Source organism: Ursus americanus, chromosome 3 (genome assembly GCF_024610735.1).
Source record: "Ursus americanus isolate L20-20 chromosome 3, mUrsAme1.1.p, whole genome shotgun sequence".
NCBI lineage: Eukaryota > Metazoa > Chordata > Mammalia > Carnivora > Ursidae > Ursus > Ursus americanus.
In genome coordinates, this window is record NC_142129.1 from 94,412,431 (window position 1) to 94,437,834 (window position 25,404).

The 25,404-nt window shown below is 55.6% G+C and overlaps 2 protein-coding genes across 2 annotated transcripts; one reads left to right on the forward strand and one right to left on the reverse strand.

Moving 5' to 3' along the window:
- Window positions 1-5,014: 5,014 nt before the first annotated feature.
- Window positions 5,015-9,207, forward strand: IGFBP1 (insulin like growth factor binding protein 1). The gene is made up of 4 exons (XM_045793672.2): window positions 5,015-5,420; window positions 6,592-6,761; window positions 7,785-7,910; window positions 8,750-9,207. Exons 1-4 carry the CDS (start codon window positions 5,078-5,080, stop codon window positions 8,879-8,881), a joined length of 771 nt encoding a protein of 256 aa, XP_045649628.1. The 5' UTR covers window positions 5,015-5,077; the 3' UTR covers window positions 8,882-9,207.
- An 8,233-nt stretch (window positions 9,208-17,440) lies between these two features.
- Window positions 17,441-24,782, reverse strand: IGFBP3 (insulin like growth factor binding protein 3). Its single transcript, XM_045793579.2, has 5 exons — window positions 24,251-24,782; window positions 20,982-21,208; window positions 20,631-20,750; window positions 19,756-19,895; window positions 17,441-18,780 (listed from the first exon to the last, which is right to left on the reverse strand). The coding sequence occupies exons 1-4, from the start codon at window positions 24,657-24,659 to the stop codon at window positions 19,770-19,772; spliced, it is 882 nt and encodes a 293-aa protein (XP_045649535.1). The 5' UTR covers window positions 24,660-24,782; the 3' UTR covers window positions 17,441-18,780; window positions 19,756-19,769.
- Between the last annotated feature and the right edge of the window lie 622 nt (window positions 24,783-25,404).

The window sequence follows — 25,404 nt, forward strand, 5'->3', positions numbered from 1 at the left end:
CCAGGCGCTTGCACGGATTTACATCATCCCCGATGTTGATCGAGGAACACGACACAACTTTTTTCTTGTTTTTTTTCCCCAGGTTAAAAACAGCTCCCCTTGGAGGGGCCTCTGGATTACAAACCTTTGAAGGTTTGACTTTGCCCTTGACCCTTGCATTGTTTTTTAGAGCTCCGATTGCCCAATTTCCCCACTGCTGGTGAGTAAGCGGACCCACCGGGTGACGGGATGGCCTGTGCGGTTTCATCATCTGGAGACGCCCCCGCCTCTGCCTGTAGCAGGTGTGGGGACACGCGCTGCTGCTCAGGATGGTGGAGGCGACGGCCCTTTTGTTCAGGGCTCCCAATGCCTTCTCACAGGCCAGGAAACTGAGGCCCAGGGAGGTAGTACGATGGACCAGGACATGGAAATCCAAGGTGCCAACACAGGCGGTCTACCCGGCCAGGCACCGCGCCTCCCTGACCTGCCCCTGTTCCCCTGAGTCCTAGACACAGCAGGTGACACCTGTCTCCACAGCTCCTGCAGCCAAGGGCCGATGTGCGTGCGGTGTCAGGAAGGGACTGGCAGAGACACTGGGCATAGTCACGCCCACCCCTGAGGTCGCACGGAGGGACTTTCTGAGCCGGGAGCAGTGGTTTGCTCTCCCCTGCAGGTGGGGCGTGTACCCGGCAGGTGGGCGGGCATCTCTCTGTGCCTGGGGCTCCACAAGGACGATGCTCTTTCTTGCCTAGTAGATAGAACACACATTCTATACTCGGCACAGAAAACTTCCCCTATGTGCCCCCAAATTACCTTTCCATGCTGCCCCCCAAACACACCCCCGAGTACCCCCCTAAACTCACAGTTTGCGGCCCTCCCTGACATCAGATGCCTGCAGGCTTTGATTTGGGCCAAGTGGGCTTCACCCCAGATGGCGGTGCGAAGCCTTACCCCGTGAGATACTGGGAGGGTCTTCTGGCAACGCTGGTGAGCACGGCAGACGCCAGGTGCATAAGGCAGGTGTGTAAAACCCTGGCTCCCCAGCCCCCCACCACCGCTCTCCCTGTCCTGTGGCTCCCCATCACTGGTCAGATGGGCAGGGGTGCCCATTGGTATCCTGCGCAGGGGGCGGGGGCAGGGGGGCTCCGTGAGCCCCGCGCTACCCTCCCAGCCTGGCGGGAGACACACAGACAAGCAAAGGTTTACACGGCTCATTAGCATGGCCAATCCATCATGCCACACGCTTCGGGGACGCAGAGGAGCCACCAGCAAGGCTCCTCAGAGAAGAGGACGTTCAGGTGTGTCCCAAGGGTTGGCGAAGGGGCAGCAGGGAGTTCTGGGAGTCCCGATCCACACTGAGAAGATGTAGTCGAGCCGGGGAAAGTGTCCGTGGAGATGGAGATGGAGGTGAAACCGTGCACTGCTTCTCGAGGGACGGACCGGGCGCCCGGCCTTGGCTGTCTCCCCTCCAGCTGTGGTCCCGCGGGACCCTCCCTCCAGCAGCACCCCTCCCCATCCCGGAGCCAGCTGCCCTTTCCTTCCTGGAGACATTTGCAAGCATGCCTGTGGACTGTTCTCCGTTCAGATCTCTGAGGGTGGGGCTGTGGCGCCCGTGTGGCTGGCCTGCATTCTGCCCCAGGGTCTGGCAGGCGGCCGGTGCCCGGCCTGAAGGGACATCAGCAGGATGGGCTCAGTGCTGGTCTCTGGTCTGCAGGCCTGCCCCCCTGGATCGTTCCTGAGCTCCTTCTGACCCCTGCACCCCTGGCCCTGCCTAAATCCTCCCATGCTGGCCCGAGCCCGAGGCACAGTATCTACAGCCTTCCGCTCCTGTTTCCCCCTGCTGTCACTCTAGCGTCCTGGCCGGAGAACACTGGGTCCTTCCCCGAACACACCGCCCCGTTCCTGGTTCCCTGCCTTACCCACTTGCCTGCACTGCGAGCCCATCCTCTGCTGTTTGGGAGGGCCTGCTTCCCCTCTGACACCTGCCTTGGCTGGCAGCTTCTGTGGGAAGGGCCCATGCATGGCTCCGTGCCCTCTGTCGTGCTGTTTGCTACCACACTCTGGACTCTCCAGGAAAGCGCTTATCTCCAGGACCAGCTTATAATCACCCCGGACGGGGCGTACCTCCTGCTAGATGCCATGGGTTAGCCCGTCCCCCTCACCCGGCCCACACTGGCCGAAGGCTGCAAGGATGGCCCCCACCCTCTGCATGTCCTCTGCGGGGGGAAGGACCCGGTGCGAGACGGAAGCTCGAGAACGTGCCCTGCGAGGGGCTGGGAGGAAGGGCCCTTGTTCCAAGGGGCGGCTGCTGGAGGGAGTCAGGGAGAGCCCTGGAAGAATGCGCTTACAGGGTGCATGGCAGGATGGTGGCACGGAGGGAGTGGGCAGGGGAGGGGGATGGAAATCCCGGCAGGAAGCACAGTAAGGAGGGCGTCAGGAGACCTGGCATGACTTTCTCTGGCGTGGGGTGGGGACACGAGGGCTGGACACTGAGCAGGAGTCCACAGGATTGGGGAGGCAGGTACAGCTCTGAGGGCACAACGTGCAAGTGAGGAGGGGCTCCCTGTAGCACGCACCACGCACCTAGGAGGGGTGACTGGGCCAAGCAGGCCTCTGACTGGGGGTCACAGAAGTCGAGGCACAGATTTGGGGGCATGGAAGGCCAGGCACCAGGGGCAGCAGGACCCAGGACTCATGGACGCCCTCAGGAGCAGCCACCCCCAGGACAGACAGACAGGCACGGCCCACAGAGGCCTCCAGGAGGAACTGCCCCATTTGTATTGTTGTGGCCAGAGAAGGGGAGAGCTCTCTCTCCGGTGTTTTGTTTGTGTCTAATGTGAGGCAAGCAGTGGAAACATTTGGGAAATCGATCTACATGGAGAGAAACTTCCACTACGTGCTGAACGAGCAAGACCTGGGGTGGGGGTGGGGGCCTCACCGGGCAAGTGCACGACAGGGTGAACTGTCCAGGGCTGTCACTGACCTGCACACAGTGGGCAGGCCCTGAGTGTTTACCCAACGATGCCCTCTTGCATGTGCGTCATTAAGGGACCATCTTGGGTGGACACACAGATCCTAAATGGAGGAAGTCAGAGGAAATTCAGAGCACAGATTCTCCTTTTGGAAATGAAATCGTTTAGGAACCTACACCACAAATAACGCTCAGCCAGTCCCTTCACCAGACACTGAACTTTACTCCGTAAAAATAATGACAAACATGATCTTGAACTTCCAGCTGCAATGATTTCTGCTGACCTTGTTTTGGTCGTAGCTGGAGCTGTGCTCAGGGATGGAGCAGAGCAGAAACCGAGGTGCTCACCCAAGCCACAGGCCCAGTGAGGTGGCTACAAATGGAGCTGTAAGTTCATTGTAATGTGGTTTCTCTTGAGATGGATAATAGACAGGACAATACAAGTACGATTACTTGAAATAATGTAGTATTTACCAGATAATGTAAACCCAGAAAGATGGAGGTGTGAGCAGGGCAAACCAGTCCCTCCCTCAGTCCCTGATTTCACGTCCCTCCCCACCAAGGAGGCAGTGGTATCAGCATCTTATGTATTCCTCCCAAGATCGTCCATAAATTTAGAATCATGCTGACATGTATATTCATAGTACCTTTTTGTACACAAACTGCATGTTTTGTACCTCCTCATTTTTTAAAAAATATTTATTTATTTGAGAGAGAGAGAGAAAGAGAGAGCACAAGCAGGGGAGAGGCAGAGGGCAGAAGGAGAAGCAGACTCCCCACTGAGCAGGGAGCCCGACGCAGGACTCGATCCCAGGACCCCGGGATCATGACTTGTGCTGAGGGCAGTTGCTTAACCGACTGAGCCCCCCAGGCGCCCCTGTACGTCCTCATTTTACTTCACTTGGAATTTATATTAAACTTGCAAAGCTTCACTAAATCTTGGAGATTTAGGCTGCCTCCTTTAGGGACCGTGTCCACGAGAGCACCAGCAGGTCCCAGGGACGAGCGGGCCCATTTCCCTCTGCCTTTAAAGGTACAATGACATTTTTCTTGCAACCCCAGCGAATATCCAAGAAATAGGAATTTTCACAAAGGAAAAAGACTCCTGATTAAACTTTGGTCTGATGGGGCGCCTCGGGGGCTCATTCAGTTGAGTGTCTGACTCTTGGTTTTGGCTCAGGTCTGATCTCAGGGTTGTGAGATAGAGCCTCCAGGCAAGCTCTGCGCTCAGCGGGGAGTCTGCTTGAGATTCTCTTTCTCTGCCCCTCCCCCCAGCTCTCCCTCTCTCTAAAATAAATAAATCAATCTTTAAAAAAATTGTTTTGGTCTGAGCCAGAAAGTCAGAGGAAGAAGCCTGGGGTCTGGGCTCCATTCTGCAGGGGTCTTGGACCTGTCTCTTCATGGACTCCGAGACCTGCTCTTCTCTGGAAGCCAGGGAACAAGGTCAGTCTCCGGAGGCTGTGGTGACAACGGGGAGCTTGGCACCAGCCCTGGGGGGAGCTGCCCCTTTCCTTCCATCCTCCCTCCTGGGAAAGGCTGGATGTGTGCAGGTCTTGGAGGCCTTCTGCCTGCAGAGGGAGAAGCAGTTCAGGGCTTTGCCACTGAAAACTGGCCAGGGGTCCCTCCTTTCCTCTCCCTGGGCCTTGGTTTCCCCTTTTGAAAACTCCCGGGGTGGGGGTTGACCTTGCCCCCCCATCTCTCCAGCTCTCCCTGGGTCTGCGGAGGAGGAGCCCGCTGCCCGCTGGGCAGGGGGATACCCCTCGAACAAAACAAGCGAGACCTGGCTGTGCGCCCCTGGTTCGAATTGCACTTTGGCTTCAGGTGAGAGGCTTAACAGGACAAACACAGTCGGAAACCCGGACCAGTACCCCTCCCTCCGCCCACCATTTGCGCAGGCCCTTGGACGCAGGAGCAAAACAAACTTTTTTTTCAAACTTATTTTGAACACCAGCCACAAAGCACGCAGCGCTGGCAATCATTAACCGCCCGTTCAAGGGGGCGGGGAGGGCGGTCTGCACCCTTTATAAGGCGCGCGCGACTCCCGGCGAGCATCGGCTACCTCGCAAGCACCGGCTCCGTAGCCACCGCTCGAAAGCGCACCAGCGTCCGTCCGCCGCACCTGCTCAAATGATGCCTGAGGTCCCCGCTGCCTGCGCCTGGCCGCTTCTGCTCCTGCTGGCTCTGCAGCTGGGCGCGGCCGCTGGAGCCCCCCAGCCATGGCACTGCGCGCCCTGCTCCCCCGAGAAGCTCGCTCTCTGCCCCCCGGTGCCCGACTCCTGCGCTGAGCCCGCCCCGCCCGCCAGCTGCGGCTGCTGCCCGATGTGCGCCCTGCCAGAGGGCTCCGCCTGTGGAGTGGCCACTGCGCGCTGCGCCACCGGGCTCAGCTGCCGAGCGCTGCCAGAGGAGCCCCGGCCGCTGCACGCCCTCATCCGCGGCCAAGGCGTCTGCAGGCCCAGCGATCCCGCGGCAGGTAGGACCCTACCCCCCACGGGGTGCCCTCCCCCCAAGACAGATTGCGGTGGCGGGGGGGAGGTTGTCGAGAATGGCCAGTGTGGAGCAAACCCACCCAAGTCCAGCGCTTGGAGGGGAATGGATCTTTGGTCACTTAGATGAGCCTCATCATTTCATGGTCCTGCGACAGGTGCCCAGGAGAGGGGAGGAGAGGTGGGCGGGCTCACACAACTTGGTGGGAGAGCTGGGGAGAGGGGCCCAGACCTGGACCACAGCCCACTGACCTGTGGCAACCCAGACCCATGAGAGAGGAGGGAGGCCATGGGGGCGCCCTGGCAGTGCAGCTGTCAGTGGGGCCCGGCCCTCCTTTCTGCTGCTAAGTAGGCAGCCCCCCGGGGCCAGAGCCTCTCGGAAGGCCTGGGATGGGAATCCCTAGGCCCCAGGACAGGTGTTCGGAATGTCCTTTGTAATGGACTTCTGTGGAGACGGCGGAGCTTGCCCACTTTACCAAGCACGAGCAAGTGTCAGCAGAGGCTGTAAACTTCACTTGCCTTCATTGCGATAGAAAAACAGTATTTGATGTGTGTGTCGCCCCTAAGGACAGTCAGATCTTTGCTGAAATTCACAGGGCTTTATTTGTGATGCGAAGCAGAGGAAATACCTCTCCCTCTACCCCCACTCCCTACCTCCCCATCCGCCGGGTGGCTGCCTTGTCCTGTGTCATTCTTGGAGGAATCCTGCGGTTCCATGGCCTGGTAGGGAATCTGCCAGAGCGCGTGACCCTTGCAAGGAGGGACACAGTGTTCCGGCTGGTTCTCTGCCTTCAGAGTCAGTAAAATGGGGTCATCTCAAGGTCCTCAAAGGAGTTGGATCCCCAGGGCCCCCTCAGTAAAGCTAGCTCTCTGTGACTCTGTCCACGCACCGAATTCAAATGTGCACCCGGCTTCACTCTCCTGCTCCTTTAGAAGCAAAAACACAGGGTATCCTTGCAAGACCCCCAGCTTACGAAATTGCTCTTGGGTCATCTGACTTCCCGGACACTGTCCGAGGCTCTGTTAAAGAGCTAGTGGGCAAAACTCAGGGTCAACTTGACCACCCTTCTGCCCCAGACTGGATTCTCGGGCCACTCCCAGGGGGCAGTTGCAGAAGCTTGGGGAGGGCTCATGGGTCTGCGGTGCTGCCTTTTTCAGATGCCAAGGAGTCCTCAGAGAGCTCGGAGATCACCCAGGAGCAGCTCCTGGAGAATTTCCATCTGATGGCCCCGTCTGAGGAGGACGTGCCCGTCCCCTGGAATGCAGTCAGTAGTTACAGGATCATGAGAGCTGGGTATGCCTCGGACACAGACTCCGACAAGTTGAAGGTAAGGCCCTGGGGCAGGTGCCAAGCAGAACTGGTGGGCTTCCCCCGGGGCCCGAAGGCCTGGGAACGAATGCTTTCCTCCCCAAGGCCTCCTAGACAGACGTTTCCCACCCCAGCTTTGTCCAGCTTTTCTGCAGGGACTTTGAGGAGGGGACCCTGTTAGGTGGAAAGCCAGGTCCTCTGCTGTGTAGCTTCAGATGTGTGTCTGTCACCCCGCCCTACAGCTCAGCCCCCGACTTTACAGCGTTCCCCCAGGACCCCTGCTCCCCCCCTTGCTAAAAACTGTGATCAGATATGCATCACATGACATTTACAATTTTAATCATTTTACAGTATAGTTCTGTGGCATTAATTCTGCAATCATTGCTGCCATCCATCTCGAGAACTATTTTATTGTCCCACCCTGAAACTCTGTCCCCCACTAAATGCTAATTCCTCTGTCCTGTCCGATTTGACGGCTTGTTTAATCCTACCACTTGAGGGCGACCGAGAATCAAAGTTGGAGAGATGGGCGGGTTTGTGAGGAAAAAGAGAGAAAATGGTCCCCACAAGCGTGAGCCCCCAGAAAAGTGGGGGTCTGACCCATTTCCTGGACACTTCAGGATTTTGTCTGCACATGATGACCAATGGAGAAAAGCTCATTCTTATCTCCAAGTAGCCGGATGGATGACTTAATCTCGCTTGATCTGGCTTCTATGAAATGATGGCATAAAGGAAAGGGGGTTCACAATCTCGAAGTCTCAGCTGCTGGAAGGGCTATGTGCTCCTTCCTGGCAGATGGTTAGGGCGAAGTCCCCACAGGGCAGAGGCGGAGGGGAGGACCCAGGGGGATGGGGAGCTCTGGTCTCCCTGTAGGAGTTTAGCCAATGTTCAGGGAGGGTGGGTGTGCCTGCCATTCATCTCAACAACTCCCACAGACACTCACCCCCTCCTCACCCCCAGAGCCCCACAGAGCTGCTCCCGCCAGTCCTGTTTAGGTGGACAATTCTCTTTTCCTTGTCATTGATCACAAATGCTCTTCTAGGAGCCTTGCCGGCGAGAGCTCCACAGGATACTGGCACAACTGGCGGAGGAACATCAGTCGCCTAGGCATCTTAACAATTTCTACCTGCCCAACTGCAACAAGAATGGATTCTATCACAGCAGACAGGTGTGCACCTTGCCCAGGGGCATCCTCGCGGGGACAACCCCTGCTGTGCCATCCCTGCAAAGCCACCCTTTCCTCAAACAGGGCGTCAGGTCCCTAATATGCACTGTAAAGCCCCCAGCTGACCATATTAAGTAAGAGGCACCCCTCTGGGACTAGGGGCAGGTAGCCCCTGGAGACTGCAGACCAGCTCGGTGATCACGGCTGGCGGGAGACCCCTGCCCTTGGCCAGGGGCTCTGGCTCAAGCGCGACCCTGCCGCTTGGCCAGCCTGAGCTGGTGGGTGATAGGTCCCTCATGCTCCAGATCTGTTCCCTGTCTGTCCCGCCAGAGGAAGGGGATCGCTCTTCTTAGGAAAGCGAGTGTCTCCTCGGACCTCTCTCACTGCTCTCCTCCCCGCAAAGGGAAACAACCACCTTACAAATGAGATCAGAACCAAACCAATGCTCAATTTTGAGGAGCTCCTTAGGACTCAGTGAAGCACAGGGTCTGGGGGGTATAAGCAGGGGAAATAGGATGAGGCCATGGTTTCCTGATGAGGCGTCTGCCCCGGGGGTCCAAGGTGATGGCGGCCACACATGGGACGTGCTCGCTCCGGGCTCAGCAGTCTGTTGTTGGGGCCACAAGCCAGACAGCTGTGCATACATGCGGCCATTAAACACATGCACATTGTCCTCATCAACTGGACACTCTGCCTTAGTCTCTATTTTACAGGGAGAACTGTGGGCGGGTGTGTTGGGCGTGCCCTCCTCGGCCAAGGTCACTGGCGGCTCAGAGCTCCGCCTCCTCCCAGCTTCGCCGGGGCTGCTCCTGACTTGCGCTCTGTCTGTCTTGCCTCTGCAGTGTCGGACGGCCACGGACGGCCAGCGAGGGGTCTGCTGGTGTGTCTACCCCTGGAGCGGGGAGAGGATCCCGGGGTCCGTGGAGGTCAGAGGCGACCCCAACTGCAATCAATATTTTGCCATGCACAGCTGAGAGCATGTGCCCTGTCATCTGTCCCTTCACAGGAAATATTTAAGTACATAGCATATTTATAGCCTAGAAATCATACACACTTATCTATATATATATATGTATATGCGTGGGAACCACTTTTATACGCCACATACTGGTGGACACATACATCTGTAGTTTATTTATTCACTGTACATGTATTTTCTCGACACAGTCCCTGTGCTGTGTTACTTTGTAAATCATGAAACCTGTCACGTGGCACTGGGTGTAAATATTGATTCGTAGCTCCTCAAAGCTCCCTGCCTCGGGTTCTAAAGAGCAGGGAGAAATAAAGCCTGGAAAATGCAGACCTGAAATGTGTAGCAGCTGCTTTTTTTCCAAGTGACTTCACAGGACGCTGGAGAAGGACTCCCTCTGCAGCCACAGATCCGAGTCTGTGTAAACACGCAGGGAGAGTCACCTGGGGATGACGGGACCAGGGCGGATGTGGCCACGTTGCTCTGAGTTCCGGGCGAGTGGGCTGTGTTGTCAGGAACACCTGCAAGGTGCAGACGTAGTGGGCATCAATTCTCCACCTGGGAGCACTGAGACTGCCGTGGATGTGGCCTGAATGTCCCCTCCTTGTTTCTGAAATCCCTCTGCTGCGCTCCCTTCTCACACAGCTTTGGTGTTGCAGGCTCCCAGCCCTGCTGCTGGCACTTCTGCCCTTCCCCCTACCCCCCACTTCCCCAACCTGGGTCCTAACTTCTGATGACTCACCCCTTCTCTACCTCTGTGAGCAGGATCTTAAACGCGGAACACAAGCGTTTGTGACACGAAGTGTTCCTTCATTTGCACCTCACCCTCGCCTGCCTCTGTCCTTGGCAGGGCTCGACGGTCTCTAGGTGGGCACCTGCTTGCCCCTTCTGTTTTGATGGCTGAGCTCTGAGTTCATGGGGCTTCTCTGCTCCTTGGAACCCTTATTCCTTCAACTAGTCCTTGCTCGCTCTTCCCGAGGCTGTCCTGCTGACTATTCTTTCCACATCTTTCCAGGGATGGATGTCTCATCCATCCCAGTGGTCCCACCTGGCCTCTTGGCTGCCTCCACCCCATCTCCTGGGTGCACCCTACCTCGGCTGTGGGAAAAGTCAGAGTCTCCCCATCTCACACCCCCCCCCCCCACCCTCCACAGTCTGGGCTCCAGCTCCCCATCTTGGGTCTCTCCTTTCACCCTTTGACCCATGCCTGCTGTTCCCTCTCTGCCAAGCCCCCAGGAGTGGCCTGGGAACTCAACATCCAGTATTATAAAATCTTAAGACTACGGACACAAACTCTTCAACAAAATACTAGTAAACTGAATCCAGCAACATATTAAAATAATCATTCACCGAGCGCCTGGGTGGCTCAGTCGGTTAAGTATCCAACTCTTGATTTCAGTTGTGAGATCAAGCCCTGCGACGGGCTCCATGCCGAGCATGGAGTCTGCTTAAGATTCTCTCTCTCCCTCTGCCCCTCTTCCCTTCATGTGTGCATGTGTTCTCTCTCTTTCTCTCTTAAAAGAAAATCATTAACCATGACCAAGTGGGATTTATCTCAGGAATGCAAGGTTGTTCTAATGTCCTAACACAAATTAATGTAATAAATCTTATCAATAGAATAAAACCCCCAAAATCACATGGTCATCTCAAGAGACTCAGAAAAAGCATTTGATAATATCCAATACCCTTTCATGGTAAAACAAAACAAAACAAATCTCAACAGACTAGGAATAGAAAGAACTTCCTCAAGCTGACTAAAGGGATCTAGGAAAATCCCACAGATGACAATGAATTTAATGGGGAAGTTCTGTGTGCCTTCCCGCCACCCCCACCCCGCAGACGGGGAGAGCAGACAAGGATGGCTTCTCCCACCACTTCTTTTCAACATTGTACTAGAGGTTCTATCAGGCAAGAAAAATAAAAGGCATTCAGATAAAGGAAAAGTAGAACTATCTCTATTTGAAGATGATGTGATCTTACCTATAGAAAATCCTAGGCAATCCACTAAAAGACTATTCAAGTCTATTCAAGTTAGCAAGGTTGCAGGATACAATATCAATATATAAAAATCAATCGTATTTCTATATGTTTACAATGAACAACCCAAAAAGAAAATTAAGAAAATAATTTCACTCATTTTTTAACATTAAAAAAATAAAATACTTGGTAATACACTTAACAAAATAAGTACAAAAGAAAAACTACAAAATATTGTTGAAAGAAATTAAAGAAGGTCTAAGTAAATGGAAACATACCATGTTCATGGAACAGAAGGCCTGACATTGTGAACATTAAACACCCTGAACTAACCCACAGATTAAATGCAACCTTTTTCAGAATCTTAGCTGACTTCTCTGTAGAAAGTGACAAGTTGACTTCAAATTTCATACGAAATTGCAAGGGATCTAGAATAGCCCAAACAATCCTGAAAAAAGAACAAAGTAGAAGGACTCACGCTTCCTGATCGCAAAACTCACTCAAAAAAATGGTAATCAAACAGTGTGTTACTGGAGTAAGGATGGACATATAGATCAATGGAATAGAATCAAAAGTCCATTAATAGCCCATACACTGCTGATCAGCTGATTTTCAACGAGGGTTGGAAGACCATTTAATGAGGATAAAATAGTTTTTTTTCAACAAATGGGGCTGGGGAAACTGGATAGCCACATGTGAAAGAATGAAATTGGACCCCAACTTCACACTATATAAAAGATTAATTCAAAATTCATAAAGAGGTAAATGTAATAGCTAAAAATATAAAATTCTTAGAAGAAAACATAGGGGTAAATCTTCATGACTTCGGATTTGGCAAAAGATTCTTAGATATGACACCAAAAACACAAGTGACAAAACTAAAAAAAGATAATCAAATTTTATCAAGATTAAAAACTCATGTGCTTCAAAGGCCACCATCAAGAAAGCAAAAGGACCACCTGCAGAATGGAAGAAAATATTTGCAAATTACAAATCTGACAATACTGGTACCTAGAATATGGAAGGAACTCTTGCAATTCAGTCGTATAAAGACAAACAACCCAATTAAAAAATGGGCAAATTGTATGAACAGACATTTCTCCAAAGAAGACATGCAGTCACTAAGCACATGAAAAGATGCTCACTGTCATTAGTCATCGGGGAAATGCAAATCAAAACTGCAATGAGACACCAATTTGCACCCATTACAACGGCTGTAATCAAAACATCAGGTCACGAGTGCTGGTGGGGATGTGCAGAAATCCCCTCATACTCTGTCCTCATACTCTGCTGGTGGGAATGTAAAATGGTGCCACTACTTTGGAAAATAGTCTGGCCATCCTTCAAATGATTCCACATCAATTTACCATAGGACCCAGTTATCCCACTTCTAGGGATATATCCAAGATACATGAAACATACGTCCTTGCAAAAACTTGTACACAGATGTTCTAGATGCATTATTTATAATGGCTAAAAGGTAGAACTAGTCCAAATGCTCATCAGTGGATGAATGGATAAATACAATATCGTGTATCCATACCATGAAAATATGACTTGGCCATAAAAAAGAGTGATACATGCTACAACCCGGATGGACCTTGAAAACAGTACGCTCGGTGAGCACGACCTGTCACAAATGACGTCCCATTACGGGATTCTGTGAACGTCCAAAATCGGGAAAGCCACAGAGATGGAAAGGGATGACTGATTGCTTAGGGCTCGGATGAGGGGCTGGTGGACAACAGCTAATGGGTATGAGCGTTCTTTTTTTTTTTTTTTTAAGATTTTATTTATTTATTCGACAGAGAGAGAGACAGCCAGCGAGAGAGGGAACACAAGCAGGGGGAGTGGGAGAGGAAGAAGCAGGCTCATAGCGGAGGAGCCTGATGTGGGGCTCGATCCCAGAACGCCGGGATCACGCCCTGAGCCAAAGTCAGATGCTTAACTGCTGTGCCACCCAGGCGCCCCGTGGGTATGAGCGTTCTTACTCAGTGATGGAAATATTCTGAAAGTGAGTGAGGATGATGCCACATGTTGGTGAATACACTCAAAGCCACAGAATTGCACCTTTTTTTTTTTTTAAAGATTTTATTTATTTATTTGACAGAGAGACAGCCAGTGAGAGAGGGAACTCAAGCAGGGGAAGTGGGAGAGGGAGAAGCAGGCTCCCAGAGGAGGAGCCTGATGCGGGGCTCGATCCCATAGCTGGGATCACGCTCTGAGCCAAAGGCAGACGCTTAACTACTGAGCCACCCAGGTGCCCCACAGAACTGCACCCTTTAAATGGGGGCATTGCATGGTATGGGAAATCTATCTCAACAAAGCTGTTAAACGATTTTCTGGGGGCAGAGTTTATGCTGGATTCGAGGAACCGGAAGAGCAGGTGGAGTCGTGGAGAGCTAGCGACTCCCCAAGTCGCCCATGCTTGCCCGCTCCAGCCTCTCTCCCTCCTGTCTTGAGCCCATTCTAACCAACTGCGACGATTCATCAGAATCCCTGGTTGACAACACACTCCTGTTATGGGTCTGCATTTGGCTCTCTTATTATTTGTTCTATTTTTAATAATGCAGTAAGGATCCATGGTTTCACCCACCAACTTGAAAACCACAATTCTGACAATTACTTAGAGGAATGCGTGGCTCCTTTCTTCACCTTGGATATAGTTGTATCTCATTTACACTTACTTTTTAAAGTATTTTTTTAAAGATTTTATTTATTCATTAGAGAGAGAGCATGAGCAGGGGGAGTGGCAGAGGGAGAGGGAGAAGCAGACTCCCCACTGAGCACCGAGCCCAACGTGGGCCTCGAACCCATGACCCTGAGATCATGACCTGAGCTGAAATCGAGAGTCAGACACTTAAGCTACAGAGCCACCTGGACACCCCTTAACAGTTTTTATAGTGTTGAATTTTGTCAACTGTTCTTGATGTCTGCATTAATTAAAGTATCTCTTTTTATCTTTAGTATACTCATGTGATTAGCTACATTTGCTCTGTTTGTAGAGTTTCTAATTTTAAATTATTTTGTATGCCTGGAATGAACCCAAGTTGGAAATGGCATAATACCTTTTATATGAACCATGGGATTTTGATTTAGTAACAATTTCCTTGGGATTTTTATATCGATGAGCACAATAGGTGGGTACTTTGTCTTTTGTCTTTGTGTGGTTTTGGCTTTGGGGTTATACTCCTTTTGTAGGATGAATCGGGGTTTTTATAGCTTCTTAAAAAGTTCTTGTTGTTTGGGACGCTCTGTTCCTCGCACATTTAGTAGGACTCGTGAGACCATTTGGGCGTGGCATTTTCTTTGAGGGAATATTTTAAACCAGTCCTTTAAATGCTGTCACAATTACAAGAATCTTCAGGCTTCCGATTTGTTCTTCAAAATTATAACTTCTATGGAATCTTATGTTAATTTTGGTTCCTCTTTATGTTTCTTGTTCTTACTTTGTAATATGATACCTTCTCTCCGCTCTTCAAACCTATGCGGGAGGGACAGTTAGGATTTTGTTTCCAATGGAAATGATCTGCTTCTTTGTGTGTCTTTTGATACAATTGTGCTGCTCAGAGGTCTTGCAGCTTGTGAACACACGTTGCCCAGGGCACCAGCGACCCCTGCAGTGTGGGTCTGTGTCCCCACCAGAAGCTTATGGCACAGGTGCCGTGAGGATGGGGCCGAGGGAAAACGTCCAGAAGGGACACCCCGAGCTTGAGGCCCATCACTGCCCTGACTGACTTCACTCCTTTAGGACACCTGTACCAGGTGTCTGTGCGGCCGTGGGGCAGGTGCTGATGGTTCCCAAGCCATGGAGGGGCACTGGTGGGGGCAAAGGGACAGCAGCCCCTTTCCTGGAGGTGGACGCTGCAACGTCACTGGTCTGGCCGACTCCTGCCCCGTAACGTGACTTGGGGCACCCCCCTTTAAAATAGCCTCAGGCTGCCAGCTCCCCAGGGGCTCCTCACTGTTTCCAATGACCTTGACATTGTCCTTAGGACCCCTCCATGGCTGCCTGGAGGGACATGCCTGCAGGTGTCTCCGTGTTAACCGCATGGAGATCCTGGTGTCCTCCCGTTTGCTTCTTCAGCTGGAATGCCACCTTGGATCGCTCATTCTATGTCTTCTTCAGTCCCCACAATCCAATCCGCAAATACGGGGCCCTGTGTTCCAAATATGCCCTGAGTGCACCGTCCGAGACTCCCAGGGGCAGCAGGGATCTGGGGCAGCCCAGTTACCTCCCCATCCACTCAGTGCTGATGCCAGGGCTTCTGGGGTCCCTCACCTGGCGCCTGCCCGCACCTGCCACCTCCACCCACGGATGTCAGGTGCGTCTGGCTTGCCGTGGCCCCAGCGTCGGGTGGCTGCTCCCTGGCGTCCTTGGGTCCCACTGGAAAACCACTCCCACGAGGCCTTCCTTGACCAGCTCCCACAGTAAAAGCAGACAAGGAAAGGGAATGAGAGGAAGGCACCTGGGGCAGGCGTTCCACACCCAGGGGTGGTTTGTGTGCAGTGCTCGCTCCTCCCCAGCCCTGTGTCCCCCTCCCGAGCCTGCTGCCTCCTTCCTCCACAGGAGCAGTGGTTTTGCACGTTTTGTGAACTGCCTGTGGGCCTGTCCCAGAACAGACAGGGTGGAAAGGCAACCCTGGTTGAACTGGGGGCCTGGAGGGGGGTGCAGGCCACTTCCCAGGTTGGGGACAGTGCTAGACTGTGGGGGGGCGGTTAGCAGTGGAAGCCTGCGACCCCCAGCAGCGCAGGCTCCTTGTTCAGGCTCCAGAGCGACGGGCGGTGGGCCGCTAGATGAACAGCAGGCTTTCCTGTAGAAAAAGGAACACACTCTTATCGCTGCAGGAATGGTTGCCGCTGGAATGAAATGGAATAAAATAAAGACATCATCTACATTCGCACAACCAGGGCGGACGCTGTGCCGTGTTTCCTTCTAGTTGTGTGCATGTGTGTGCACGTCTGTGTACACGTGTGCGTGACTGCCTCTGCGTGTGCGCCTGTGAGTGGTGTGTGTGCATGGGCGAGTGTGCATGTGCATGCGTGTGAGTGCGTGAGTGTGCCTGTGTGTGTGTGCATGCCGGTGTACATGCGTGCCTGTGTGTGCGTGAGTGCATGAGGTGTGCATATGTGTGCACACCTGTGTGCATGTATGCACGTCTGTACATGCATGTGTGCGTGCACCTGTGTGCGTGCGCGCCCGTGTGAGTGTGTGTGTGGGCACGTGGGTGTGTACACAGTACAACGGCGTCTGCTCTCATGTTCACCCACATGGAGCATTTTTCCATATCGCCGACATCAACGACAGGGTGGGTGACATCACACTCCTTTCTAAGGAACGTGGTTCAGTTGACAATGTCCTGGTGCCACGTGCGGGCCTCCAGCGCTGCGTTCAGGCGCGTGTCTGGGAGGAGAGCTGGGTCCCAGGAGTCCGGCCGTATGAGCGAGACTCTCTGGACAGCTTACCATGGCGGAGAAGCCTCTTCCGTGATGTCCTCCTCAACACTGGTGACTGTCATGCTTCTGCGTGTGGCTGGCTAGTCAGACCCGGGAAACCCCGGAGAGCCGCCAGAGCAGCTGTGTTCCTCGGGCCCGGTGACACACACACCCTGGCACGCTCATTTCTGTGTGTGTATTTGGGGGATGGCGGTTGGGGACATGTGGTATGGGGGATGGAGGGGATCCCAGGGGCTAGTGGGGAGAAGAGCCGGGAATGTGCAACTTCACGTGTTTATCAGTCATTTATCAGTTGTGACAGGAGGGCAGGGAGAAGGAAAGGGGTCCAAGGCCAGTGGGGGTTAGGGAGCGCACAGGATGCCACGCTCGCAAGGTCGGAATCACACGCGGCTCTCACCTGCAGGGGCTTTAAAGGACCTGCTGCACTCCAGTCCCGGATGCCCAGATGCCTGCCAGACTCATGCACCCCAAGCACCCCACGGCCCCCCAGCACCTGCTGCCCCCATGGCCCTGCTCTGCTCGCCGGCTCCCTCCCTCCTCTGGGTCAGCACTTGGCAGGCACAGCCCCTCCCCCTGGACCATGGCTTGTCCCACACTCCTCCTCCTTTGTTCTATGACCTTGGGACCTCGAGGCCAGCGGGCAGGGCTCTGCAGGACAGACCCATCTCAGATGCTTCTTTCGAGGGTCAGTTACGGCTCTGAACGGGCCATCCTGTGACAGGTTTGTCATCCATGCCGCACAATTATGCCAGGGCTGCCAAGACGGGAGCCCACCCAGCATCCTCCAGGTCTCCCTCTCCTCCTGCCTCATCGGCTGCCCTCCAAGCGGAGGGGCGAAAGGGCCACAGGAGAGGTGGTCCAGCGTGTTCCATGCCTGCCCTTCACGGCCCTGAACGCTGAGTGGTGACAAGATAGGTCCCCAGGGGACACCCCCTAAAATGCAGCAAAGGCCAGACGGTCAAAGAGGGGCATCTGCGCTTCTGCTGCGCACTCTGGCGGTGGGAATGAGCCCACAGTCAGCCTCCTAGGACTGCAGGTTCCCAGCAGGCTGCTCAGAACATCTTACTCTCTTGAATTATTTCCCTAGTGATGCAAAACCCGGAGCCAGTCACGAACGCGGGCACGGGAGTTTCCTTATGGTAAAAACTTTTATTTACTATTTATAAATACATCACAAGACAAACTTTTCAAAAATACCTTTTTTCCCCCAAAAAAACTTAATTAAAAAAATAAAGGAAAGCTCACAGGTAGGCAGAAAGTCTCGAGACCCCTTTGTGTTCTCAGGGAGGGCTGTGTGCCGTGCACGGCCACCCCGGGGTCTCCTGCTCGCCTGCCCGACTGAGGCCCGGCCTCTGGGAAAGCAGCCGAGCCCGGCCCGAGCGCAGTGTTTCTCTTCTGTAGTGTGGCTAACATCTCGTCTATGATTATCTACAAGGGTTAACAGCTCAGGAAGAACGTACTTTCTCTGCATATATGTGTGACTTAGAAAAAGAAGTGTGGGGGGGTCCAAGGGCAGTGGACATGGGATTCTCCAGGTGCCCCCAGTGTCCCCGACAAGCCATCCCTCTTTGCTGGGTGATAACAATTTTTCCTCTTTTTACCTCGTGCCAAGGAGGACAAGGGCGAGGCAGAAAAATAAACATCTTTGCCTTAAAAGAGCTTGTTCTCAAAAATAAACTCGTTCTTGAACTGCTCAATGGAAAAATGCTATTGTCTGCGGTCATCGAAAAAATCCTGCTGTAATTCCACGGCCTTTGAAAAGGGCGGAGCCTTGCTGTCCCCCCGCCCCCTGCCCCTGGAGCCCATGGCAGACGGCAGGCCCCGGTCTTTGACCTGCGTCTCCAAAAAGCTGCCTGACACAGGGGGTCAGAAACACCTGTCTTCACGGGTTCCTAGACTTCCCGAGAACATTCTTGGTCTTTTATTTTTTACATGTTAAGAATCCACCCATTCTCTCTGCTCCTCCCCAGGGTGCAGGATCAGTGGAGGCGGGCCCTTGCCTCTCAGATGTAAGACCCTGGTAGGGGGGCCGGGTCGTCCAGACACCAGGGTGCGGGGCTCCCCATTCTCGCCGAGGCCTGTGCTCATTGACCGAGTGGGGACGAGGCGTGCACTGCACAGAAGCAACCCTCACTGGGTCTGGAAGTGGAGGGGGGGCTGCGTGGGCGCACCCGCGGGGGTGCTCGGGCCGCGGGAGGTCCGGCCGCGCGGCGCTGGAGTTTACGTGTATGCTTGGAGGAAGCAAGAAGAAAAACCAAGCCGCGTCTCACGGATTCCTGCGAAGTGGAAGACACTGCGGTTCACCGTCTAGAAGAATCCTAGGCGCTACGAACAACTCTTTTTAAACTTCGGTTAAAAGAAAAATCAATTCACCACAAAAAGAAATATAAACGGAGGCTGTAGCCAGATGCTGATCATGTCCTTGGCAGTCTTTTGTGCAAAATAAGGCGTTTCTGAGCTCCACGATAACTAAAACACACAGAAAGAGAAATATATTGAAATAACTCCCCCACGTCGAAAGGCTCAACTCCAGCCCTGAGACACTAGGCATGAATGAGATCCCGGCTGCGGGCGGGTCAGGGGCTTGCCCTACAGTTACCCAAGAGCACCTGCCCGAGGGGAGACACAGGCAGAGGGCACCGTCCCCAAGTCTCACCCTGAACCTTGAATTCTTTCTTTCCAACTTGCGGGGAAACAAGACTTGTAACTAAAAGGCTCAGGGGCTCAGTTGGTGAAATGTCTGCCTTGGGCTCAGATCATGATCTCAGGGTCCTGGGATCGAGTCCCGCATCAGGCTCCCTGCTCAGGAGGAAGCCTGCTTCCCCCTCTGCCCTTCCCCCTGCTCGTGCTCGCTCTGTCAGATAAATAGATGAAATCTTAAAAAAATAAATGAAAATTCCTTCTGTTTACTTCGATTTGTCTTGAGAAGACGAAACCCAGTTATTGTTTTCCCCAGTGGCTCTCTTGCTTATTAAAAGAAAGCAGTATCAAACACAACAGCATTCTTCAAAGTCCTAAATCTCATTTAAAATCTCATTTTTGTGTTGGGTGAAAATAAACTTTATTACAATGATATCAATCACAGACTATCAAAATATCCGTAACATTTAACAGAGAAAAACCAGCCACACTTGTGAGTGAGAAGCACGTCCCTTTCACAAGTCCTCGTGGGTGGAAACCGTCTGCCCGTTAAGACAAGCCGCCAGCAGCCGCGTGGGGAAGGCTGGCTGTTGGATTTCTTGGCATGCGTGTGTGCGAACGTGCACAGGGCCAAGTCCAAGATCTTCTGAGGGACTCCAGGTGCCTCCGAGACAACCTGACTGCAGGCCCTGTTTCCCCGGGGGGCTGCAGGTGGGTCGGGGACCCCTGCACCCTCCTGTGGGGTCTGTCCCCGCTTCCCGAGACACGCCCCCGTGGCCCCCGAGCCCAGGCCCCCCGGCTTACGTGGCGAGCAGCGTCTACTTGCTGTCCATGCTGTAGCAGTGAATGTCGCCTTTCCCCCTGGCGTCGAAGCCGGGAAGCGGCTGCCCGTACTTGTCCACGCACCAGCAGAAGCCCCGTTTCCTGCCCTTGGAGGGGCGGCACTGCGGGAGAGCACAGAGCGAACCCTGACAGCGGGCCAGGCGCCCAGGGCCAAGGGGCCCCGGGGAGGCTACCGTGGAGGCCACTTGTGCCCTGTGTGTAGGGGAGGGGGTTCTCCGGGGAAGCGGGGCCAGGGAGGTTCTGTGCCCCTTGGGTCTCAGGTACTGGCCCCCATCACCCTGCAGACACACCTGAGGCCTGAGGGGGTGAGAACATCCCACCCGCCGGGTGCACCTGCCTCAGAGCGCCTGCCAAGCCGCACAGATGGGCTCTCAGCGCGCCTTTGCTGAGCAAGTGACTGATGGGAATATACAAGGGGCGAACAGGTGTGACCGAGACCAGGAGGCCCGTGGCCAGGGAGGACGGGCCCGGGGACTGAACCAGGACCACAGGCACTCGGCTGTGGCCTCGCTCACTCTGCAGCTCCCGTGGCGGGAAGTGTCCCAGTGCAGAGCCGGTGCCGAGGAGCTCATCTACAGAGATGCGCGTAGCCTGGCCTAAAATAACGCCCCCCCCCCATCGTGCCAGGACGCCCAGGAAGAGAGGGGAACCAACAGGGGATGTCAGGGAGGCTTTCTGGCCCACGACCTCATGTCCCTGGGACAGTTATTCACGACATCACCCCGTGTCCCTTCATAGTCAACCCAGGGCCCCCAGGGCAGCTCTGCGGGTCAGGGTCAGGGGAGAGGCGTAGACGGCGGGAGCAGGGGAGGGAAGCTCGTGAGGACGCCACTCACCTGCTTCTTCTTGTAGAAGCCCTTCCTGTCACAGTTGGGGATGTGGATCCCCCTGGGGCTAAGCATGTCCAAGAACTTGAGTCGGTTCAGGGTGTCCTCCACCTCCCGGCGACACGGCCCCTGTGGGGGCAGCGACTGGTTACTCCGGAGCGTGCACGGCCTCAGAGAATCCCACGCAGCCATGGAGGGACCTGCCACGCCACCCCATGACAACACCAACCATGGCTCCCTGGGTCCCGTGAGGTCCCCACAGCGAGGCCCAGGACTGGGGATGGGAGACCCCGTGAGATCCTACAGTGGGAAGGGCCCCTTCACACTCAGCCCGCCGCCCACCGGGAGGGGAAGGCTCACGTATTCTGTCTCCCGCTTGGACTCGGAGGAGAAGTTCTGGGTGTCCGTGCTCTGGGACTCGTAGTCCACCTTGTAGCGCTGGCTGTCCTTGGCGTGCCCTTTCTTGATGACCTCCATCTTGGTGTGCAGGGGCTGGAGCTTGGCGTCAGGCCCCCGGTGCGTGCTGGGGAAGGCCTGGCCCTGCATGCTCCCGGCGCTGTGGTCTTCCTCCGACTCACTGCTGTTTCCTTGAAAAGTGTAAGGGGCACAGGGTGTGACGGCCATCCGCAGCTACCACCGGTCTTTTCAAAATCTTCCTGTGGCGACCGACTCCCAGCTACGTGGAAATGTCATCCAGCAGTTCCAAATAACCTTAAAACACCTGGATAAGGTACTGTTCCACGGCACTAGCAGAAGAACCCCACTTTCTAGAACGAAATCTGACGTGCGCTTTCAGAGCGGTGGGGCAGCTTCTCACCGCTGAGCCGCTCTGTCACCACACTGTCACCCTCCGCCAGCAGGGGGCATGCCCGAGCAGGAACAGATCCAGACCCCCCAGGCCACCCCAAGCGCAGCCTCCTGGGAACCAGCACCTTCTCTGCCCCACCCACTGGCCCTGCTGAGTCAGAAGTGTCGGGTGGGGGCAGCCATCTGGGGGTCCACAAGCCCCACAGGGACTCCGCTTTCCCTGCTGTCCTGTGCCACGGAGCAGACTGGCCCAGGGAAAAACCCTCCCCTCTGAGCCTGGCTGCAGGTCCACTGGCTCTGGGTGCGTTGGTTGGTGTGTGACGGGGCCCACTGTCGCAGCTCTCACTGTCCATGTATGGGCTGGAATGCCCCGGGGAGGTGCAGAGACCCTGTCCCCAGACACCTCTCTGACCAACGCGCTAAAATGAAGAGAACTGAGGCCCTGACACTGCTGTTGGAATGTCCGCAGCGTCACTGGGGACTCACGTGCAGGGACCACACGCGGGGCTGCTACGGAGCCAGGAGCCAGCACGCTTTCTGGGTTCCTTTCCCAGGATGAACAGTGGGGGTGGCTTTGGGGGAAGGCCCCCTTGTGGGCCACACGGTCGCTCTGTTTAACCAGCAGCCTGCCTCCCTCCTGGGAGGAGTTTGGCTCACCGTCTGGTCCAGAATCTACCATGCCTGGGGGTGCTGAGCGCCCTGCCGTGGCCCCGCCCCTCATGCAAGTTGGGAGCCCATAGGGAAGCTGGCGGAGACCTCTGGCTCTAGGTGACAGGCACAAAGGTCTCCCGGAGAACTCTCCCAAGGCTGGCTGAAGGACAGACTCTCTGCAGGACGAGCCCAGGGCAAGTGCACTCCCCAGGGGCTGGGCGAACACCCTCTCCTCCCTGGGACTCCACTTTCTCGCCTGGGAAGACTCCCCGGAGGTGGAGGGGGGCTGAGCTTCCAAGGGGTCTGGCGTCTGGAGGAACACCGATTAGCCCAGGGCCTGAGACAGTCGGTTCTTAATTGGTAGAATTTGGTTTCAATTTCCTTTAACCTTAGGGTTTTCTCCTTCCTTTTCAGGGAAGTACTGGGGACAAAGGAGATGCTAAGGGTATGTAAATAAACATATTTGCATTTCTTTTCCAAGAACTGAATAATGTCTTAAAGCTCGCAGGTTTTCTTTCTAATGCCTGCTGACTTCAGCAGAAACCCAAAACCTCCGCATTTAAGCGAAAGATAATCTTAACTTTTCACTGCCATTGAAATGTACCTCCCCACCCCCACGGGTGTTATAAGTCTTAGGTCTTTTAGACACATTTTAGTTAAATCTATCAACCCAGACTGCGGAGCTACTATGATAGTCATCACAATATGCCCATTGCCGGCTCACTAAAATCAGCAGTGTCTGTAAGGACTTCTAAGATCATTTTTCGAATATCCAGAAAACACGCTAGAATTAAGTGCACACAGCAAAGGGACGTAACTGCCCTGAGACAAATGCACCTAGTAATTTTAAATCCACCACTATAAAACGGCACATGTTTTAGGCAACTGGAATTTTGCCTTCCCACCAATCCTGGAACGGTGTTTGTTTCTCTGGGATCCACACAGCCAGCCCTGCCTCCCAAAGACGGAGCCTCACCCCGGAGTGGAAATATGCAGAACGCAAAATTACAAAGGGACTTCCCTCCTGCCAGCCCAGGATGGGGGCCTGCCCACTAGCTGTCCAGCCTGGTGCCGTGGAGGCGAGGGCAGAATTCTCGCGGCCTCCAGCCCTGCAGGAACTCGACTCACTGAACCCAGGGAGGCTGGCTGAGCCTGCTGGAGATTCAGAGCAACAGCTGCGGATTCCATTTACACAGCTTTCTCGGGGAACGGGGTGATGTCCTTCACAGAGCCACACAGCCGACAGTGGCCGAGCCAGCAGCGTAATTGCCAAACGTGAGCCTCTGTCCTCTCCGGGTTCCCAGGAACCGGACCCCATCCCTTCCACTTCGGTCTAAGTGGCAAACAGTCCTGAGGCTTATTCCACCCCCCTTCACCATCCCTAAAATCTTTGAGTCCACACTCCCTGAAGCCCCCGCACCTGGCGTTTGTCTGGGGCCATCCAGCCACCGGGCGGATGGGGCGCATCAGGGCGACGCGGCAGGACGTGGCAAACCCGGTTCAGCCTCCACTTTCCTCCCTGCCCCTGGGGGACCGTGGGGAGTCACCTCCTTCTGGAGGTCAGGTTGCCCAAACGCAAAAGATGTCAATACCTGATTCCTACCTTACTGATTCTGGCGCACCCAGAGACGTGTCATTGCTTCGCAAACCCTAAGTCTGTGCAAATGTTGGCATTTTTAAAGACAGGTCCCATTTCCTACAACGTGCCTGCCCACCTTCTCCAGTCCAAATCCGCCCCGACCGCCTCCCTGCTCCTCCAGCTCCCTCCGCATCCCTTGCATAAACACGCTCGCTCCCAGTTTGTGGGACACGTTAGCCGCGTTCCCGAGGTGGGCCGCTCGGTCGGTGCCCACGTTCCCGCGCTGCGCCCCCACCAAGGGCGGGGAGATGTTCCTCGGCATGGGATCGATCCTGATAACCTCGTATCCTCCCCTTCCGGCCCGGGAAACCTTTGACCCAGTTTGTCGAAAGCGCTTAGTAATTTGCAAGCGCCCGGCACACAGCGAACGCAGCGCGTAGAGGGCCGGATGCAGACAGTGCCGCGGACGAGCGCCCTCGCTCGCGGGGCTTTGGTTTCCGCGCCTACGGTACCAGGGGCGGGGAGAGCAGGGGGTCCCCGCCGCGGCGCAGCCCCAGCCCCCGCCCGGGGCCGACCGGCGCCGGCGGCTCACCTGGCGCGGACGGCGCTGGCAGCAGGTAGGCGCGCAGGCGGCCCGTGGCGCTGGCGTTGGCGCAGAGCCCGCGGCCGTCCAGCAGCGCCTGCAGCGGGCGCGGCTCGCCGGGCGGCGGCTGGCAGCGGAGGCCGGCGCCGCAGCGCTCAGTGTAGACGCCGCACGGCTGGCCCTCGCGTAGCGCGCACGTCAGGCAGCAGCCGCAGCCGGGCTCTCTCACCAGCTCGGAGCACGCGGACGCGGCGGGCGGCGGCGCGCACTGCGCCAGAGCGCGCGCGTCGCACGGCTCGCAACGCACCACAGGGCCCGCGCCCGCCGAGCCCGCGCCGGCCCGTGCGGCCGGCGGCCCGCGGAGTAGCGCCAGCGCGGTCAGCGCCGCGGCCCAGAGCGCGGGGCGCGCCCGCTGCATGGCGCCCACCGCGGGGGCCCGCTGCTCGGCCAGCTGGGGCGCGCAGGAATCGGGCGAAAGCGCGCGGCGCGAGGCTGCGGGAGTGGGGTAGGCAGCTACCAGTGCTGTGCGCTCCGCTGCCGTTTTCGCATCTGGGCGGCCCGAGAGCGCTGGCCGCTATATAGAAGCCGGGTGGCCGAGGACACGCCCCGGAACGGCGCGCGGGGTGGGGGGGAGGGGGCGGGCCGGCGCACAGGAGGCTCGGGGCTCCCGCCGCACCCGGGGCCGCCGGGCTGGGGGCGGGGCCCAGGCACCTGCTCCACGCGCGCACTCCGGTCCCTTCGCCACCCCGCCGTCCCGGGGAACTCGGCAGCCCCGCCACCCCGCCGTTCCCGGCGCCTCTGGCCACCCGCGCGCCTCGGCCACCCCGGCGCGTCTTTGGCGCCCCTGGCCAGTCCGACGCTGCCGCCCTTCTCCCCGCGGGCCTGTGTGAAGTCGCCCGGTGGAGAGCTGGTGTCAGGGAGGCTGGCGTGCTCCGCTCCTCATCGAGTGTACTTTGAGAAGCTTTGCAAAATTTGAGCCCTTGGGTCGAGAAGGTCGTGGGACATTTCCGAGTGAGAATACCTGATTCGCGTCGAGGTCTTTGGTTTACTTTGCACCCGGGGGCCGTTGGCACCCACTCCCTCCGCCTCGTCCCAGGACGTACGAATGCGCATCTGCACGTGCGCACGTGGTTTTCGCTTGTTCCAGGTTCGCTTCTCACAGC